The 21,679-nt window shown below is 42.5% G+C and overlaps 2 protein-coding genes across 2 annotated transcripts in view; both read left to right on the top strand.

Moving 5' to 3' along the window:
- The window catches only part of stxbp4 (syntaxin binding protein 4), a 43,289-nt gene extending 29,509 nt beyond the window's left edge, over positions 1 to 13,780 (top strand). Inside the window, exons 20-24 of the mRNA XM_056577693.1 lie at positions 207 to 256; positions 3,614 to 3,750; positions 11,208 to 11,265; positions 12,435 to 12,510; positions 13,733 to 13,780. Coding sequence (XP_056433668.1) covers positions 207 to 256; positions 3,614 to 3,750; positions 11,208 to 11,265; positions 12,435 to 12,510; positions 13,733 to 13,780 — 369 coding nt within the window. The remainder of the gene's footprint in view (positions 1 to 206; positions 257 to 3,613; positions 3,751 to 11,207; positions 11,266 to 12,434; positions 12,511 to 13,732) is intronic.
- A 3,670-nt stretch (positions 13,781 to 17,450) lies between these two features.
- Positions 17,451 to 21,679, top strand: part of LOC130371886 (hepatic leukemia factor-like) — a 13,604-nt gene continuing 9,375 nt past the window's right edge. Inside the window, exons 1-2 of the mRNA XM_056577754.1 lie at positions 17,451 to 17,878; positions 20,249 to 20,677. Coding sequence (XP_056433729.1) covers positions 17,770 to 17,878; positions 20,249 to 20,677 — 538 coding nt within the window. The 5' untranslated portion in view covers positions 17,451 to 17,769. The remainder of the gene's footprint in view (positions 17,879 to 20,248; positions 20,678 to 21,679) is intronic.

Here is a 21,679-nt window from a genome sequence, read left to right as displayed (position 1 = left end):
CAGCACACAAACACAGCTGTACAGACGTACAACAATGCAGCAACAGGGACCTGCAGGGTTAACATACAGCTACTCAGACATACAACAAGCACGAGCAAAGAACAGGATTACATAAACAAGGCAGAATAGCAAGAATAAACTTATAACAAAATAACAATTGTGAAAAAACATACAAAAAAGATGATTTGTTTTTTTTATTTTCGCAGACAGTTCAAGACTTCCTCCAAGATACCCAAGGCACCAGTAAGAGCAACAGGTAAAGGCTCGGCCCAGATCACAGACAAATGACACATTTTCTGTCAGACACAGAAAGGGGGGGGGGGGGGAGAGATAGAGGAAGAAACTCTGTCAACCCTGTATTATTAAAAAAAAATACTGGCCTCGTAATGGGTTTCGGATTGACGTCTGAATGACAAGCGTTTAGCCCTGTTGCTATGAGCAACCGGCTGCCGTGTGGCTAACAAGAACCAGAGTGATTCTTACGACATGACTCCTTAAAAGTATCATTACCCCTGCCACTATTTGCTGGGGTCAGCTCCCTGAATGTATTCTCTCTCTCTGTCTCTGTCTCTCTCCCTCCCTCCCATTATGTATGCTGCCAATATCCTTAAGCAAGAGGCCAAATCAATGACGTTGAAAATTTCACTGGAAGGAGCTCAATAATTAAATAGTAAATAATTATAGTAAAACATACAATATACTGTCTAAACATTAAATAAGTGTTGTGCAAGTTTCTATGAGTGGAGATGAACACTCCTTATGAGCGTCTATGAACATTCCTCACGAGCGTTTATCTACATTCCTAACGAGCATGTATCTACATTCCTAACAAGCGTGTATCTACATTCCTAACAAATGTGTGTAAGCATCCTTAACGAGTGTATGCATGAAGCCAACACCTGTGTGCCATGTGAGTGTTCATACAAGCGGAGTAGAGGGGTCTTATTAGGCTGCTTCCCATTAACCTCGGTAGTCTGATGTCTGAGCTAGGAATGACTGGTCCACCGCGTTCCAGTACAACAAGCCGGAAATCCAAGAAGCCATTTATTATTAGCGATACCAGTTGAAGCCGGGTTAGCTATTGTCAGCAATAGCAGTTTATAACTCACTGAATGGTATTTTGCGAACACAAATACCGTAGCAACATGTCCACAGATGCAAGTTGGACAGTACTGTGTGTGTATTCGATTAATAAAACACAAATAAGAAAGAATTGCTAATAGTTTGTATATTACTACATCTTTCCCAATTGTTGATGTGCAGAGACGCCATATTGTATTCTGAGTTTTTTTTTACTTTCTGCGTTAGACCGAAGGGGGGGGGGGGGTACCAGTCGAAGTTTCGGACAGGGAACTCATATAGACCCTACCACCCCACCATCACGCCCCCTCCCAGGCTGCCCTAGAAGGCCTTTTCCAAGAACTGGTGGTGGTAGTGGTGGTGGCAGTGATTATAAAACCAACAGCCGTAACCCTTGCCCTCATTACCACACACTGGAACAAAGCGTTTGATTTGATGACACGATCATCAGTCATTATTATTGACTGATTATTATTATTAGTCTCTATCTGACACAAGGGATCTCTATCTATGTGATCAGTCCAACTCCACCACCACAGAAAAGTACTTATTTTGCGGAACGGTGTGTGGAAAAAGTTTGAAATGTGTTTAAACGGTTGCATGCAGAGAACGCTACTTTGTTGGCAGATTAGAAAGAGCGGCAGGATCCTGTTTTGTCTCCTGGTGTGCGACACAGTTCCTTTGAAGACCGCAGAGTTTTCATCGGGCCAAGGCAGCGATTGCCACTTAAAATTACATCTGCCATCGAGGCTGAAATTTGGCCTCCACGTAATTGTTAGGTAACCTGTGTTGAACCAACCCCCCCCCCCCAATCCTCATCAGCATCCCCCTCTACTTAGCCTCTATGGGTCAGTGGGACATCTGTATGCTGCTCACGTAACATCCACCCTCGAGTGGCCCCTTCCCTCTCACCTGCTGACCTCACTGTGTTTCTAGGGCACTCGGGGAAAAAAACACCGAAATTTAGGCAATCACTATGCCTTTGTCAATGGATGTGTTGCCTTCTTCAGCCTAATTCGCTCGCCTGTAATGATTTTGATTATTGGGTAGAGCCTTAGAGTGTGTGTGTGTGTCCGTGTATGTGTGCGTCATTATAGATTTAAATGGTACAGTTATAGTATCGGGATTCAAGATTTTTATGCAGCAATTTAACTTACATCACTCCGGATGTAGAAAATCACTCGAACAGTTTTTAATTACAGGTTTTAGCATTTTCTCTATAGTTTTTTTCGAAACAGAAATAATACAATAATAACTAAATAATGCCATATTTTCGAATTTATAAAAAGCGAGAGGCCTAACATCTGGCTATAGATAAAGATACATTTATATGTTTTGAAGGAAATTTAAAACGGACCACACACTAACCGATTCCAATTCCCCAACAACCAAGTCCCGATTCTCCAAGCCGAAACTCTCACAGACATTAATTGCAATCTCGCAATCAAAGACTTTTACTTTAGCATAAACATGGCGGACATCTGTAATAACTATGGATGTAGTCATGGAGGCGGTGTGAAAATGGACGGTACATGTAACAGCGGGAGTTGTACTCCGCTATCTCCTAAAGATTTTTCCACAATGGCTTCTGTTGTATTTACTGGTCAGTGTGGCTCACGATCGTCTTTCCCACATGACCATCCATGCACTGCATACAACAGCGTTTGAATGTCCTCCGGGTTCCCCACACACTTCAGGATAACGGAGTGTAAATATTGAAAACTTTTAATATTTGCGATTTCGAAACGGGGCAGCCTTGTTTAGGTTTGGGGAAGTAAAATAAATTCTTAACATACCCCACACCAAAAGGTAATAAATAAAAGCGGCATAAATGAGCCTTAAACAAATGCCTCAATTCTTATGCATAAGATGTTTCTCAAAAACTGGCACCAGTAGAAAGACATTTCTCAAACATTATGATAAACGTAAACAGAAACATGCCATATTTTGTTTTTCAGCTCAATGCTATGCTAAGACTCAATTCACAACTGAGGATAACATAATCATATTTTCATGTTATTTTGTCGTTTGGCACGTTATTGTAAGTGGGTTTACTCCCTAGTTGCACAATGAAATCCTGGCCAGTGGTATGCCAGTTAACTGCCAGGACCCGAATCTAGCACTGCGTTTGTTTTTCCTTGTCCTCCTGAGAAATCGTATTTATCCCCTCTTTCAAGATATTTCATAATTTCTACTGAAGAATCGGTCAAAAAACAACTTACCTGACACAGCGGAAGTCTATGTTACAGAAATAACACAGTTTGTGGAAATTGCTGGCAGTTCTGTAGCAGAAAACGGCTTTCGCAATAGCATTTTCCCAAGTGGTTTAGGAAGTACTTTGTTATAAAAAAAAAAACACTCAGACACCAGTCATTTGTTGAATGTAAAAGTTTCCTTTATATGTTACGTTTTCAAGTGCTTTGCCTTCGACAGCGAGGCAAACCGCAAACAGAACACATAAACCCTCCCCATCCCTCCCATCAGTCCTCCCTCAACCAAAATGCCTCATTTGCCCGTGTCTCTTGCCCCCCAGCTCTGGAGAGGCGAAGGTGGGCCCCGTGGCCCTGGCCCCCGCCCCGCGCCACAAGAAGGGCTCCTGGACAGTGGCCACACTCTCTCAAGAAGCCAAGGACCTCACCCGGACCGTCAGAGCCATCCTGGAGGTGGACTGTAAGTGACCCCCCCCCCCCATACGCACTTCTCATCAGTCACCGGCCTCCACACCTGCATGTGTGCAAGAACCTCCCCTGACCGCCTGCCCGCCCCCCCCTATCTTGGTCCTCCACGGCCCACGTCTCCTCCCCCGTAGCCTTCATCTCCCCCTCCTCCTCCTCCTCCTGGCCTGCATGATGTTTGTGTCCGGTGGAGTTCCAGGACAGAAGACTCAAAAAGTCTGGAGAACGTTCTTGTTCTGCTCAGCGGTCGCTCAGAGCTTCTGTCGGTTCTCTCTCCTCGTTTCCAGCTCTCACCTTCTAGAGGAGGCCATCGCCAATGACGAGGAGAATCTAGATACCCCAAGACGCTCCACGCCTTTAGCAGAAAACATGCAACGGCGAAAATAAAAAAACAATCAGTTGGTCAAATTTTTCCATTTTTCTGCACGTGTTTTTTTCTCCTGCTGTCGAACAAATGCCTGGTGATGACGGATCCGCATGGCCGAAGGCACGGTGACTGCATTCAAACCTCAACCCTCCCTGTTCCCTCTGTGTTAACGCCTGAATCTGTCTACGTTGTCCTCCAACACCGACACCAGCTTGGTTTTACCCTGACCGCTTCATGACTATCGGACACGAGCAATCGCCGCAGATGTTGATGTTAATGTTTTATGTCATGTTACACATACTTTTGTTATTTTATATTTTAGTTCGGATACGCAAAATGTCTGCTGTCTTGGTATGAGTTAATGTCGTTCTACGAGTTAACACTGACAAGGGAAGGGCAAGGGTTGCACATTCATCAAATTGTTACAGGTATCATTGTTTTAAGGCATTACACTTCAAAAAGTAATTACAACTTATTTCTATCATTTCGAAGACTATCTCGAAGCATTAATGTCTGCATTACTTTTAGCAAAAGTAACTTAGACAACATTGACACAAATGTTAAAGACAATGTAAATTACATCTGACCTTGTAATAGTATTTATTACAAATATATCACAGTAACTACTTGAAATTGAATGACCAATAACACTTATATGTATACATTATAGTTCATCATCAAATTCATTCGTTTTTCTATTTCTGTGTGTGAGAGAGAGAGAGTAACACGAAAGCCTATATCTGTGCATTTTGCCTAGCCAGCTAATTCATACTATTAGAAACATCATGCATAATTCAACACATTGCAGCTCATAACAATCATGTTTACATGTTGTCGTCCGAGAATGTGATAAAACAATTTAAATCTAAAGCACGTTTATAGGATGGTGTTCGACACACATGTTTATGGGGATTCAACCATGATGTCTTGGCACTTATGAGACAAATCAATCAGTCAATTGAAAGCTATACGCAGCTGGGCTTTAATGAAGTGTGTCCTGATACGTTTAAAAAAACACGTGTATACTTTAAAACAATATGTTATCTGTTATTAGCTTGTCTGTGAAATGTCTGATTTGTACTGTTGATATTATGAACACAATACAATTTAAAGGCTTACTGAAATTTACCTGAAATACCACGTTTTTTAAATTATCCGTTATAACATGTATATATGGGGAGGGTGTAGCACAGAGGTTAGGGTGATGTTCAACTGTCGAACGAAAAGGTTCTGGGTTCGATCCCCAAGTGTCCACAGTCTTCCTGTAGGAATTCATGAGAAATATGTCAGATATTGACCTAACTAATGACCTTCATCTGTATTCATTGTACAACACTCTGGATAAACTCTTTCACTCTTTCACACAAAATCTCAAATAGATATTTTAGTGTTGTCTCCTGGTTAATGTCGGGATTTCAAAACCTGCTTCATGGACAATTTCAGGGCTTCTTCGTTGATCGTGTTTCTTTGTTGTCATTTCCTGAACATAACGAGAGTAAATAACTCCCTGGTGAGCCTCTGGTCTTATTTCTTCATAACAAGCAGATTCACGGTGAACTCTGACCCAGGGCCACAACCCCCCCAGGAGGTAATGTGACTGCCAGGGTTAACTTTTGACCCCTCTGACACACTTAGTGGTTTGTCTCAGGACCTAATGGTAAAGGTAGCATCGCACATGCATCACACTGGTTAGCAGCAGGCTAAGGATAGCGCCAGGTTGACCACAAGAGTCTCATACGAAGCGGGGGAAATAAGATAAAGCCATGCTACATCTGGGTTCTTTTCCCTGTTAAAACAACATGCTTATATGGATTTCTTGTTCCAAATATGATATGAAATTTTGTGTTTTGGGGGATTTGGTGAGTCTAGAGCCTCAAAACAAAATTCTTACAGTTGTGTCATGTCTGTGATCACTATTGACTGCACACAACACATTTAAATAATAAAGAAACCCCACATAAGATTTAGAATAGATGTAGAACAAAATATGTCTAAGGTCGCAGTCACATATAGATTATGCAACGGTGTGATCGACAGCCATCTTTCAACGCGTACAACACGCCTGATGCTTTACTTCATCAAAAGAGCTGAGAAAAAAAAGAGTTGAAAGTGGAGTGAAAGTGGCTCAAGATAAGTGTGACTGTTAATAACTGTTATTGGTTCGAGGTTATTAGGAGAGAGGGAGGAAGAAAGAGAGAGCATGGCGACAATGAGCAGCCAGGAGTGACGTTATAGAAGAAGTAGGTCAATCAAATTCTGAATTAAAACCCTGGTGTCAGTGTGTGTGTGTGTGTGCGCGGCAGTGTTGCTTGGATACACCACTAGTTATTAACCATATAGATTGTAGACGAGCTCTCTTTCATGCTGTTTAATTCACATACAGTAACACACAGCTGTCAAAAGATGAGTAAGAAAGAAACGGTTACTCCAAAGGTGGTGGATTTATTTAAACTTGCCATTGTCTTCTGATTGCATAAAAAGCACATCTTATTTAAAATATTCATTCTAATCGAATAAAATCCTTTTATGATGTGGTTCAGAAAACAAACACCATCTATCTGTCGAATTGTAATGCCTTATGTAAATTGCAAAACCGCATCTGAAAATGCACTGCATATTTATTTTATTATCAAAGGAGCTGCAGTTTATTATAAACCAGGCTTGTCCTTTTTTTTATATCAATGTTGCTACCGAGACCGCTGCGTTTTTACTGGTCGTGCATGACGTGTAAGGTGATCACAGCGTGGACTCTTTCCCTGTGGCGAGTTGTGTAACGAGTGACCCCATCCGCTAGATGTAAACGTTGCAAATAAAGATCTTCCTCTAAAGTCTTTAGTAAGAGTTTGATGTTTCACCCTGATAGAGTCCACCAGAAACAAGACTCTGCTTGTTTGTTGTTTATGGAAGAGTGATTTGCTTCCTATGCTGGAACACAATACGTCACACAATACGTTTTCCATTTTTGTAATCTTTGTTTAATCCTGAGGATTAATATTGCATCATATTAATAAAAGGACCACAAATGTATTCGAACGTCAAAAAAACGAAAACCCTAGCCAGTTCAAAATAATGCTTGTGGCCGCTACATAGGCAGGCTTGTTACGCAAGTCAGGTAATCATGGTTCGTTCAAGGGGCTCTTATCAGGGGGCAGCATCAGTTTAATTTCGTATGATGAGCAGAGGCTAGAGTCCATCCTTCTCCAGTTCTTCCGTAAGGGCAGCTTTAACGAGTCAATGACAACTTGGATCACACTCAATTAAAAACGTATAGTAAAGATTACACAATGGTACCAAAATAAATACAGCTTGGTATGTTGCATAAGTACGTTTGTCACCGAACCAGTTGTGTAATGGATAGATATAACTCTCTATATTCTCTCTATGGCTCTGGGCTGAGCCTATAGCCACGGAGACACACAAACATACTACATAGCCTACATACATGCATGCATACACACACAGCAGGTACATAGAGACATTTGTGTACACTAACAGGTTAGTTTGGTCGGATAAATTGCCAAGGTTACCTACAGTACTTACCGGATATTCCCTTAAGCCATGTTAATGGAACGCAACTCTAGCTGAAAGTAGCGAGGCTTGGCGAAATATACCCGGCTTTGCCTTTAGCTTGTTTGATGGAATTCCCCTTAGGTCTGCAACTAACTAACGATTGTTATAGTCGATTATTATAAGATTCCTTTTTAGTATAATTATTAATCAATAAATCATTTTGTCTATAAAATGGCATAGTTACCAGAGTCCAAAGTTATTTCTTAAATGTGCTTTCTTTGTCTCACAAGCAGCCAAGAAAAACAAAACTATTCCTTGAATGCAACAATAAAGTTATGTTATGTAGTATTTCTGCATTGAAATATCTTAAAACGACTTTGAAGTTGCGAAGTTGTGTACTTAACCAAATCCGTAGTTTTATTCAAGGTAAACTCTGTGTTTGATTTTGTAGCCTGTTAATGGCATCATATTCCCTTAGGAAACTGTTATCCATCAGAGACCAATTTTATTGATACAATATTTCAATATCAATATAACTTACTGCTACTGTTTTTATGAGAAGTGGCTCATGCCAGCCACCAAGCTAATGTGCACGATAACATTACATCACAACAACGTTCAACATGCTCAGAAAGTTATTGGATTGTTTGAATAGCTACCTCAACATTTGCTACATGATGTTTGCTACAGTTGTATGGGTTGTTGACTCATCTAATATTAAGTTAGCAAGTAAAGTTACACTGCCTAAAACTTATTAGCGATATCATTAGAATGAAATGACACAACTGAATAAATGTATCCTGAATACAACTTTATTACCCCGTCCCTGAGCATGATTTCTACCTGAGTCGTGTCTGATCGATTTTCAATGATAATGGTGAACAACTCAACAACAACAACACATACCATGCTATTTCAGTGTCATCAAACGGTACAGATGGAGAGATTATACCTTCAAGCAGAAAAGGTTTTTATTTGTATGTCTCATGATTAGATTTGATAATATTTCTGACATGACACACACACGCACACACACACACACACACACACACACACACACACACACACACACACACACACACACACACACACACACAAACAGACACACACACAAAAACATATAAACACTTTAAAACGTTGGAAAGAAACTAATAAACCCAGCCGGGTGTATTAGTAAGATGAGATTTTGTATGTTTTTATTATTTAATGGTGTAAGGAAGAACAAGAGGCTGCTTGGTCATTCTGCTGCAGAAATTTGTATGAAATTCAACTTTTTCACAGACCTTGGATACTGTTACCTAGGCAACAGCCAGGGATCAGTTAGGGATATACAGTATTCTATACAGGTGTTACCTGCACAATTAATTTTCAATTTGGATGTCAATAATTTAAAAGATAAGATATGTTAACTTCATTGACGCCAGATGGGAAATTCGGGTAATAATAAGATGTGAAGTGATAATGATTGTAATTAATAAATATATAAATGATACGTCAATTGATATCATTATTATTAGCTATCAAATAAAGATCTAGGCAATCTAGGTACAGAAAAAGTGTGTGCATGTGTTTATGTCTGTTTCTGGGTTTATACATCTGCGAGGGTGTGTGTGGGTGAATTTGTGTGTGGTGCATGTGTGTGTATATACAGATCTGTGTGTGTGTGTGTGTGTGTGTGTGTGTGTGTGTGTGTGTGCATGTGTCTGTCTGTTTGTACATTTGTGAGGGTGTGCTTGAGTGTGTGAGTGAATATGTGTTTGGTGCGTGTGTGTGTGTTGGGTGTGTGTGTTTGTGGTGTCAGTAAACATGAGACGAGGACAGATGCACTCCCTCATGTTTTCAGCAAGTGTGTCTGACTACCTTGGATCATTTATCAATGTGTGTGCATGTGCGTGTGTGTGTGTGTGCGTGCATGCCCTCCCTGCCATGTGAGGCCGTGGTGTGTGTGAGTGTGCTCAGGATGAGTTGGCCAAGGGAGTGCATGTGAGGAGCAGAGAGGGGAAACCAAGCTGTCTGAATGGTGATGGTTAGTAGGTTATGCACACATACACACACACACTCGGCTTGAGGCTGAGACGGGCACATGACACACGACGCATGAAACATAAACACACACACAACACACATATATCTCTCTCTCCCTTTCCATTAATATATATTTGTGTATGTGTGTGTACACTTATCTGCGCCTCTGTTTGTGTTTGTGTGTGTGTGTGTGTTTGTTTGTTTGAGTGCTGTCGGCAGGAACAAAGGCCTGATTGAGTCCCACTGGGTCACGTGGCCCACCAATCGCTCCCCCCCCCCCTCCCCCGCTAGATCCATGGCTGATACTCAGGGACCTACCAAGTCCTTTAGTGGGGGATATCCAGTGTCCTAATGGGAGGGTATGTGGTTGCCTCTTCAGGGTATTGTACGCCAAACCCCCGGCTACCTGAGTATGAATGACAAGGTCAGAGTTTCTTTGTGGATGGGGGGGTAAAAAAACATCTCGGAGATGAACGAAACTGTGCCGTCTGGCTGTCTTAGTGTGTGTGTGTGTGTGTGTGTGTGTGTGTGTGTGTGTGTGTGTGTGTGTGTGTGTGTGTGTGTGTGTGTGTGTGTGTGTGTGTGTGTGTGTGTGTGTGTGTATGCAGGGATGTGTGTGTGTGTGGGGGGGGGGGGATGTGTGTGTGTGTGCAGGTATGTGTATTTGTTTGTGTGTGTGGATGTGTGAGTGTTTGTCGGTGTGCTTCAGTGTGTGGGTTGAAGTATCATCGAGTTCACAGTACCAGTATTCGTTTTTCTTTCCTTTTACTTCAAAAACAATAGCGTTCTTCAAGACCCCATCAGGAGGGTTATGTATAACGGGTCATGGAAAAAATGTGTCTCAGTCTATTTTATCAACCACTTCAGCTTTATGTCCTGAGATGGACAAACTAAGTGGCCTGATATTTTCCTAACAATGTCCCCACCACTCCAGATTTTGTGTGTGTGTAATTCCGGTTCTCGTTTTACCCCTGAAAGCCTTTGGGAAGCCATCCGAAACGCTGTCTCTTTTTGTTCCCCCTGTAAGTGGGCCGATAGCAGTGTCCTATCACCTGCTGCTGTGGAGCAGTGTTCTTGGATTATTTTTGACATATACTTGTTGAGTGGTGGAAAAGTACACTACAAATCAGTGACAGCAAAACAAGAGGCTTTAAACATGGGTGGGGCAGGTTGACGGGTTAGTGGGATCCTTCCTTGGTTAGTGAGGGAGGTTACATCAGAGGTGTGTGGAGCGTCCTGTGATGTCTTGGCCTGGTTACGTCACGTGGGTATCCATGGAGACAGGGCAAAATAAAAAATCTTAATTGGCTCGTTCTGAAAAAGCCTTATTGAACTACAAGCTGATATCCTCAAAGAGCATTTCACTCATAAATAGCTGACGGCTGCCAAAGGCATTTCTAACAAAATATGCGCTAATCATTGCTCTTAAATCTCACCTGCAGCCCTTTTAGACAAGGGCCAAAAATACGAAATAGAAATCTTTGATTCCAGCCCCTTTAAGTTTATGGTCCACTAAATATGTTTCAAGCATCTGTGTATTTCACCCACAGGTCTACCGTATGGCTGGGATGAGGCCTACACGGCAGAGGGAGTCAAGTACTTCATCAAGTAAGATAAATCAGAGCCTACAAAGAGGTACGAACGTCCCTGGAGAGAAGTTCTCCATCTCCTTCTCTCTGCTGACAGGAGGTTCCGGACTGGCCCACGTCCCTGTTGTTGTTATGATGGTGCTGTGTTAGGTGGGAAACGACTCATGTTTGAAGAGGAAACCGTGCAGCTCCCGTAACCACAGAGCACCAGAGGGTTTAGGAAGGACACGAGACGGGATCGAAGGAGCCCGAGGAGAGGTTATCTCAACTCACGCAGAACGCTTTGTTTATTCGCTCATCTCATTGGTCTGCTGGCTTCGCTTTAGTTGATTTCCCTCACGAGGGAATTCCTTTAAATGAGGGCCAGCCCTCAACAGGGCATTAGTTCTGCTTTCCGGTTACTTAGCCGGTTAATTACTGTAATGTGATGTGAATTAGCTCAATGGTTGGGGAGTGTGTTTATTTGTTTGTCGTTTCACCCTTGATGCAAACCATTAAGCAGTCACCTCCACAGTAACCACCTGATGGTTTGTTACTTTTACATCTCATTATTTAAGAATGGACAAGGCTGTAGTGGTGGTTGTAGAGAGCTCTAGTGGAGGTTGTTGTAGCTGCCAGAGGGACATTGTGGGCGGGTCTTTTTTGCTATTCTTTGCCTACGTGATCCGATGAAGTCAGACTGTGTCATCAGTGTGTCTTACAAGCCGTGGGATTGTGTCGGTTTGGAGTGGGGCAACATCTCTCTCTGCGCTGATATGGCGCGTGTAATCGAGGAATTGATAACATAAATATAAATATTTAAGACAAATGGATTGTGCCATTTGGGCACCTATTTACAGAAATGTAGTAGGGCAAAATGATGTCCATACCCAAACCATCTCCCCGCTGTTATTAAAATAATAACATAATGGACTAATTCAACTATCAGCCATCTTTACTATCCCCTTTTTCATCATGATCATCTAACATCTAACTCTATCCACTCTTTCAGCGCACTATCATCTCAGCATATCATCAAGTGAAACATACTGTTGATGGATCTATCATCTCCAATATCTTGGATCGTAAATAATCAGCTGACCATTCACAAACAGAGTGGCTCCCAAACTCAACAACTCCATCCTGTGTGAGTGGTTTTTGCCTTTGGCGAAACGTAATTTTTTCGTCTTTTCCCTTTTGATCTGATAGTCATGTGACCCAGACCACCTCATGGAGTCCACCCGTGACCCCCGTCTCCCCGAAGTCGCCCCCAGCTCCGGAGCGGGTGACCGAGGGAGGGAGGGGGGAGGAGGAGGGAGAGGAGGAGGAGAAGGAGAAGGAGGAGGAAGAGGAGAAGGGAAAGACCAACACGTCTGTGTAGCTAGAGACTTTAGCTGGAGTGTTTAAGGTGTAGGCTATTATTAAACATACCAATGTCATGTGTGTCATGCCTTAATATTTAAAGCGGTTTTTGTTGTCCAAATCCGACTTTTCCTTGAACTTCTTTCCTAGAAACCAAATTGGCCTGATTTAGCCATCAGTGACGTAGTTAATGTTTCTCCTCCAAAGCACTTCCCAATCCAATCAATTATCAAAACCAATATCCATGGTACCTTGCACAATGCGTCTAATTGATTTCAAGATGCATGCGCACATCCCCTTTGCAATTCCCCCAAAATACAAAACACCCTGAAATCTCTGTAGAATCTCCTGAAAGACCAAATAGGTGAGGGAATTTGGACTGAAACCCCCAATGAAAATGAGTTTCGGGCTGGCTGTCACACTACAGATGATGGACTGGTCCAACATTGTTTTTATATATACTTCAGAATCATAATTTTGAAGATGATCTACTAAACTTGGTCGGGCTGATAGGATGCATCGAGTAACTGAGTTCTGAATTTGGTCCTAACTGACATGTGACTTGATAAATACAAAGACCCAGTTTGATATTAAACTAATGTCCGTCAGCTTAATGTTTAAATGTGCAGTGTATTCTCAATACCCAAATTCAGCCCCCCAAATAAAGGCTGAATAAAGATTTTTTATCAAGAAATATTTCAGCAGGCCAGACGCAATTATTATTTTTTATCATCAAATCAATAGCGAATCAAAAAATACAATTGATAATAGATGAGCTCACCCCATGATGCGCTGTCATGGTCCAACGCAGATATAGGCACGCTTGTACCATCGAGGCCCCAGCGGTCACCTAGTCTCACTTTTGCGTGGATGGCGCATTTACACCAAGTCCCTATATGAATGTATATATTTCTCTAAAGATGTTTTGTTTGATTGTATTTTATGTAACCATGTTGTCGCTTTGCATTTCATATTCTAGCACTTTTCCCCTTCAACTTGTAGCAGCATTCAAACACTTTTGGATCTGCTGCCAGCTAATAAAGTTTCCCCGAAAGGTTAAAAAACATCCTCTCTCTCTCTCCTTTCTTCCTTCTCCGCTTCCTTCATTCCCTTGGTTTTCTGTTTATCCGCCATTGTGGCTCCAGATCTATGAGGCTGATAACAGAAGCCAGACAAAGCTGGAAGTTGGATAGTCACTCTATCTCCTCCTTTATCTCCAGAGGAGCGCATTCCATAAACCTTGTTGATAATGACAGTGATAATGATAAAAAAAATCTGGTGCTACTCGTGCATCCACAAGAGATGGAAGATGGAAACATAACTCTAAACTTTCATGTAATATTCAACAGTCTTTGCGGCGGGGCATCAACCCAAAGTGTTACGCAGGTCGTCTCAAAATGATACCCATTGCTGAGGTTTTAATGGATCAGCTATATTTACTGCAATAGCCAATACCATATATTTAAAGCATCTACCAATTATTAATACTCAAAGTAAAATGGTGTACTACCATATCTAAGTATTCACTATACCGGTTCAGTGCATTACATGATTGGAATGATCGAGAAAGCTACTTTTCCACTCTCTTTCTGTGTGTGTGTGTGTGTGTGTGTGTTAGTTTGCGCAAGCATATACTGTATACATTCAATCTTGTGTTTGTGTGTGTGTGTGTGTGTGTGTGTGTGTGTGTGTGTGTGTGTGTGTGTGTGTGTGTGTGTGTGTGTGTGTGTGTGTGTGTGTGTGTGTGTGTGTGTGTCAGGGAGGGTGGGTTGCTATTGATTATGGCTCTCCCGCAGCAGCAGGTGTGGTTATATAAATATCACCATGACTTGAAACTCCTATCAGATGAAACACACTCATAAACATATAAATGCTGCCCCCCCCCCAGGCACCCACCCTGAAACACTCACACATGCACACACACACACACACACACACACACACACACACACTCACACACACACTCAAACACACACACACACACACACACACACACACACACACACACACACACACACACACACACACACACACACACACACACACACACACACACACACACACACACACACACACACACACAAACACACAAATACACACACACACACACACACACACACTTACACATACACACTCACACACACACATGCAAATGCACGTATGCAAACATGCACGTACACCCACACATAACATTGACAAATGCACAAACACGCACACACACACCCACACAAACACACACACACACATGCACAAACAAACAGAAACCTACACACATGGACCCTACTGTACACACATGCACTTGTTCACACACAACCGTTCAAACCCACAAGCCATGGAGTGCCCATATACACATGTACACACACACACACACATCCAAACTGCACACACATCCCATTGTATACACAAATGCATGTATGAACACACAGTACCGTGGTACTGTATGCACACACAAACTTATGAAAACACACAAACATGTACACTCACAATGTACACTACACACATATAACACACACAGACTCACAAACATATACACAAACATTATACTGTACACACAGACACACACACTGAGAGTGAGTGTGCTTGTGTTTTGGGTGATACTTGACTCAACAAAAGTATCACCCACATGTCCCTAAGAGACAACAACAGTCAAATGATAGTGTTACTTATTTTTTCAAGTGATGAAACTTTGTTGCTATTCTTCCAGTTTGAGGCCCATGACTTAATTCTTTACCCTATTCCTTTATACTCCCATGCTGGGTTTTGATAAACAGACATTGGTCTATTGGTCTGGGATCTCTGAATGGGGAAGTGAGGTCGTATAAGGGCGCGTCAGGAGCGTGAGCGAGCTAATTCAGGAATGATCTGAATTAGCTCGCTCAGCTTTGCGTGCAAACCGGATAACCATATTGCATCCCTTGTGAGGCAAAATGCTTACAAATTGATTAGCTGATTGCTCTTCAGTTGTGCTGCTTGTGCGCGTGCATGGTGTTGTGCGTGTGTTTGTTCTTGTGTGCATGTGTGTGGGTGTATTTGTGTGTGCATATAAGCAGAGAAAAATTAAGAAATTATGTTTAGCGAGGAAGGACATACATTACACGACTGTGTTATGTATGTAATGTACGCGTTTTTTTTTTTTCACCATAGGTGGACTGGCTCAATTGACAGGTTATGGGAGGGGGGTTAACTGTCACATTAGGCCACTATATTGTTCAGAATCATTATATTGCTGTTCTTATGACATTCGTTTTAATAATGAATTTTAAATGAATACCCTATTTAATAATACCATGTATAACTATTTTAAGAGTACAAACATTCATAAAAAAAAAAAGAAAAAAAAAAAGTTTCTTTCGTGTGGTGCCCCCCCACTGGCTGGGAATGGTTGGGGCCCCTGGGCACAGTGCCGTGTGCCCTAATGGTAGATCCGGCCCTGGCCACAGGCAGCCTAAAGGTCTGCAATTTTTCTCCACGGGGCAATTTGGAAAAGGAACTAGTCCTATTTGGCTTGAATAAGTTAAGATGTAAGATTCAGAGCGCTCGGTAGTAGCAATTCTTGATGCGAGGTTTCGCCCACTCATTGTTAAAACCCGCCACTGGCTCAGCTCTGGCCTACTTTTCCCTCGCTGAGGTCGTCACAACACAGCGCAGCTTTAGCATCCGCTGTTGCCAGGGAAGTTTTAATAAAACAGAAGCTGCAGGGATTAGCGGCGAATCTCCGTTGCGGTATCACTGTATCTGTGTGGTCACGCTGTATTGTTGTTATAATAAGAATAGTAATAATAATAGACAAATGATCAGCGTTATTTAGTGAGCGTGTTTCAAGCAAGTTTTTTCCAGAATAAACACATAAATCATAAGGATACAATGTGAACAACAATAAATGGCACGTGACATGAACTACATCAAGAGGGATGATGAAGGGAGCGGCGGGTGGTTCCACTTGTGGGCCAAAACGCTGACGACAGAAGGGTTTCTGTGATTTGCATTGATAGGCTGGTTGTATAAAAACGTATACACATCCCAGCCATAAGATCGACACAAGTGACTTTAATAACGAGACCACAATTAGAGTTAGTCGATTTTTTTGTAGGCTAATTGGCCGTTGGACGCCTAGGACTACCATTCATGCCCGCCCCATAACCACTAAAGTTACGTGAAATGACGTCTGACTTTATGCAACATGTGGTTTTCTTGATCCTCTTACTTCAATTTCAACAAGGTGGTACAGGCGTTCCCTTTTTTTTTATGATTGACTTGTTGTTCTTTCTACTCAGCGCAAAAGCACATGAGTTGCAATGTGACCGGCAGGCGCAGGACTAGTGGAGCGGGATGGGAGAGAGTGGACGACAGCAAAAGGTACGCGCCTCGCAATTGGACGAAAATAGGTCAACCCCGCCCCTTTAAATGACCACCGATCTGCCCTGCGCAAGGCTGGCTGGGCTGGGGGGCGGGGCCAAGTCTGTGGAAAGCGTTTGGAGTTTCATGAACTCCAAACGCATAATAAGCTGCAAAATGACCTGTAGGCCTATTGTTGTTACTCTTTTTTTTCTCAATGATTTCCAGTGTTCACTAATGTTCTACATCAATGTGTTTCGTCTAAGATAAGGCATGCTTTAATTGGCGCATGGGGAAAAGGAGAGATCAATATTGACATCTGTGTGAAAAAATAGAGCAATAAATGTATTGGGCGCGTAGTTACTGTATGAGAGTGCAGTGGGCGTCATTGGCTTGATCATTGGTCGGTAACGCCCACTTGAAGTTCGGCTTCAATGATTGGCCAATTTACGGCGCGAAACTCCGCCCACTGTACGTCCGGACCCTTGGATCTGAAACGCAACTATACTGTGGCGCTGCTGGCTGCCTCTCATGGTTTGAAGACACACGCAACTCAGTTCTCACACATGGAATCGTTGATCGTCTTGTGAAGCCCAGCGCGCGTGTGTGTGTGTGTGGAACCGGCGGCTGCTTTGCACGCAAACCAAAACACTTCTTCACATTCGGTCTGTCCATCGCTTACGGGCTTGTGCGTTTGTTTATCTTGTGCTCAATATTTTTTCCCCCCCAAATAATTAATTTTCCTCCGACTATTTTTCGCATGTGAGATTGTTATTTTCGCCCCGTTCGGAGACAAGGAGGACTATCCAAGGCTTTCATTGAAATCTCCACATTTTAAGAAGCAACAATGGAGAAAATGTCAAGACATCTCCCCGTGAGTTTTTTACCTTCAGCGACACACGGCGTCCTCAAATCCCTGTTGGAAAACCCGATGAAGCTGCCTCTCCACCATGAAGGTAAACATCCACTAACTCACTGGGCTGCACAAGTACATTTCATCCATCCAGTGTCTAATTGTTATTGTTTGTTTTGTTATTGTCGTATTATTATTTGTGTTGTTGTCATCATTAGTACTTTTATGATCAATTGTTCATATTATTGTTTGTTATTATTACTATTAAAATGACCATAATTATACCATCTTCCTGGTTTTGGGTGTTGTTGTCACGAGCTAGTTAATCGGTTGATATTCTGCATGCGCAAGTTGCCCGAGCGGATCATGGGGAATTGAATGTCAACAGGCAGGAGTGGAGAAGAATTCCAGTTATGTTGTCTGACCTCCACCCTATCGTTCACTTCTAGGTTGTCAAATGTGAATAGGAACGACTCCCCTTATCTCCACTCATTAGAAACAAACAATAAAACGATCATATGAACGACAAACAAACAAAACAATGAGGGCAAAAAAGTGTCATTCTGTAGTCTTGAGTATTTATTACTCAATGACGCTAATAGGCTTTTGGTGATAGATTATATGATATATCATGCATGGTTTCTCTGGTTTAAAATAGTTAAAAAAGACAAATAATGAGCCCTTAATAGCCTTGCCTTGCTCAATTCTTAGCTTTCTTTAGAAGTATTTACTGGTTTTAATAAAAGTACTCAACACAAACCACCTCACCTTGAAACATTTAAGTGAGAGTGAACAGAGCCGTGTTTACAACACCTTCCCTTTCTCCTGGTGTCTTTATCCCTGTGCTGGTTAATAAGATGATACTTACAGGAACACAATTTCCACTGTAACCCTCACACCCAATAGCCCTGCTGTATTTTTCTTTCCCCTTCTATAGGTTCCACTTAACTTTTCCTACTTCCCCTTGCTTATGTGATGGCTCAGAAGGTTTTATCTATTCTCTGAACTCTGAATATTGGCATGAAAACGTAAAAAACGCTCACTAGGCCTATAGTCCTGCTGAAGAGCTGTATCAACCTCAACCTCCCCTATCCTACACGCCCTACAACAACAAGATGCAACGAGATGCTCAAACCTGTTGCTCAGTTACACGTCTTGATAATCACTTTCCCATGACACCCTGCTCCTTAATGGTGCTCAAGGTAAGATTGGAGATTTGCAAAGAGAGAGAGCGAAGAAGAGGGCAAGATTGTTTTACTAAACAACATGAAAAAAAACTCTCCCTCCCTCTCCTCTCCTTTACTATTTTCCTCTGCCTTTGTGAAGTCTTGCATTCCTGCACCTGTGACTGACCCGCAAGATGGATCCCCTGAAACAAGCAGGGGAAAGAATGCCTTAATGGGTCAGAAATGAGCCGAGAGAGATCTTTGGCTATTACATTTACTGTAATGACACTGTGTCTTATGAATGCAAACCAGCCATCCGTAAACTATTAGTGAGGGCAATGTTCTGCTATCTGTTCTGGTTGACTGCGCCTGGCTCTGCATGAGACTATTTCGATTTTAGACTGCTCCCGCCTCCCGGCTAGTTTCTGACCAATCAGGAGGACCTCTCTTCCCTGATTCGTCAGGGGAATCCATCTTGCTTGTCAATCACATAAGCGAACACAGCATTATTGTAACCTTACCATATGTGCATGTATGCTACACTTCTCAATGGCAGGGACACTGAAAGAGGGAGCAGAGTGGGAGGGGATGTTTTTCTGGGTTGTTTATTGAAAAAATCCCTTCTCTTTACACTGCTCAAATCCTACCTACAGGAGCCTTAATGACATGAATATGTGTTCACTTTCTATCCCCTACCTGTTCCTTAACCAAGGGAATTTTTATCACTTTTATCACACGACAAAGTTAATTCCCAAATTGCATGAATAATGATCTTATTGGTCCTTGTAGGAATGTGTGGAATGTTGAATGACACTGTCGTAAAGGATATACCTTTTGCCTTAGATTAACTTCATCCATGTCATTTATTATGACTATCCTATCCTTATCTTTACCATCCTACCCATATATTTTAGCCTATCCATCATTATCTGGTAACACTTTACATAAAACTCCATTAGTAAACCATTAATTAACATTTGTTAATGCAGCAATAAGCGTTATTATATAGCAATGGGGTTGGGCAATGGGTTAGGATTAAGGATAGCCTTAGTGGGTTGATATTAGGATTAACCCTAACCCTATTAAATATTGTATGAGTGAATACATTAGTTAACACAAGCACCATTAACTATGTTAACATGAACTACATTAATAAACATGAGTAAAGGTTCACTAAACTATTAGTTAACTGCTTGCTCAATGTGTATCACTGCATTAATGAATGATAATGAATATTTACTGTTGTTGCCAAGCAGTATCCCTTTTCTTAACCCACCCTCATTTATCCTTATCTCAACCCCTCTCAGTGTACAGCAAGGAGCAGGAGAAGGAGAAGAGCCTGGAAGAGGAGAGGAACGCGCCCCAGTCGGCGTTCCTGGGGCCCACCCTCTGGGACAAGACCCTCCCGTACGACGGCAACAACTTCCAGCTGGAGTACATGGACCTGGAGGAGTTCCTGTCGGAGAACGGCATCTCCTCCAGTCCCGCCCAGAACCCCCTCCGCCACCCCCACCACCAGCACCAGCTCCACCCCCACCCCCACCTCCACGACCAGCACCCGCCACAGGCCCCGCCCCCCCCGCCCCATCGCCAGCCGGCCGTCCAGATGACCCCCGCCACCCCGGTCACGCCGTCGCCCTCGGTGATGGACCTCAGCACCCACGCGGCTGTCACCGCCCCGCATCAATCCGCCATGGTGTCGCCCACCTGCATGCACAGCAGTCCCGTCAGAGCAGGTAGGCCACACACACACACACATACACACATATACACATGTACATACATAAGCACACATACATATACATACATACATACATACATACATACATACATACATACATACATACATACATACATACATACATACATACATACATACATACATACATACATACATACATACATACATACATACCTACATACATAAATACACACACACACACACACACACACACACACACACACACACACACACACACACACACACACACACACACACACACACACGCAACCACTCACACATACCCACACAGGAAATGACACACACACCCACAGAGACACACAGAAAAAAGAGCTGATGTCAGAGCGTGTTAAACTAACGTGAACCGGGAATTGTTTGCGACGCACAATGGATGTCCTCCAGGCCTTTTGGTTGTGGTTATTTTGCTGAATGTCTTTTTTAAAAAAATCAGTTCTGTATTTGATTAAATGCCATTGCTGTGTGTTTCAGTAAACATCTGTTGCTCTGTATTGTAATTGCTTTCAATGAAGCACGTTGCAACATCTGCTCTTGAAAGCTATACAACTGAACTCTTTATTATCATCAACATGATACTTGTTATATAATTCATGTGGGAATTAAAGAGACACGAAAATATAACGAGGAATATAAAGACCAGAAGTACCCATGAAGAGAATGCAGGTCATCAGTGATGAGGAGTTCACTGGGCAGCACCTTGAGCTACATGAGATGAGTTGATTGATTCGCTGGCATGCGGGGTGAGGCGTTTGCTGACATCTGTCTGGCTGAAACACACACACACACACACACACACACACACACACACACAGACACACACACACACACACACACACACACACACACACACACACACACACACACACACACACACACACACACACACACACACACACACACACAGACACGCACATACACACACACACACCCAACCCATGTCCTCCATCTCTCAACGGGGACGAAGGTGCATTCAAACGGG

This window comes from Gadus chalcogrammus, chromosome 18, assembly GCF_026213295.1.
Source record: "Gadus chalcogrammus isolate NIFS_2021 chromosome 18, NIFS_Gcha_1.0, whole genome shotgun sequence".
NCBI classification, from domain to species: domain Eukaryota; kingdom Metazoa; phylum Chordata; class Actinopteri; order Gadiformes; family Gadidae; genus Gadus; species Gadus chalcogrammus.
This window is presented reverse-complemented; position numbering and strand designations above follow the sequence as displayed.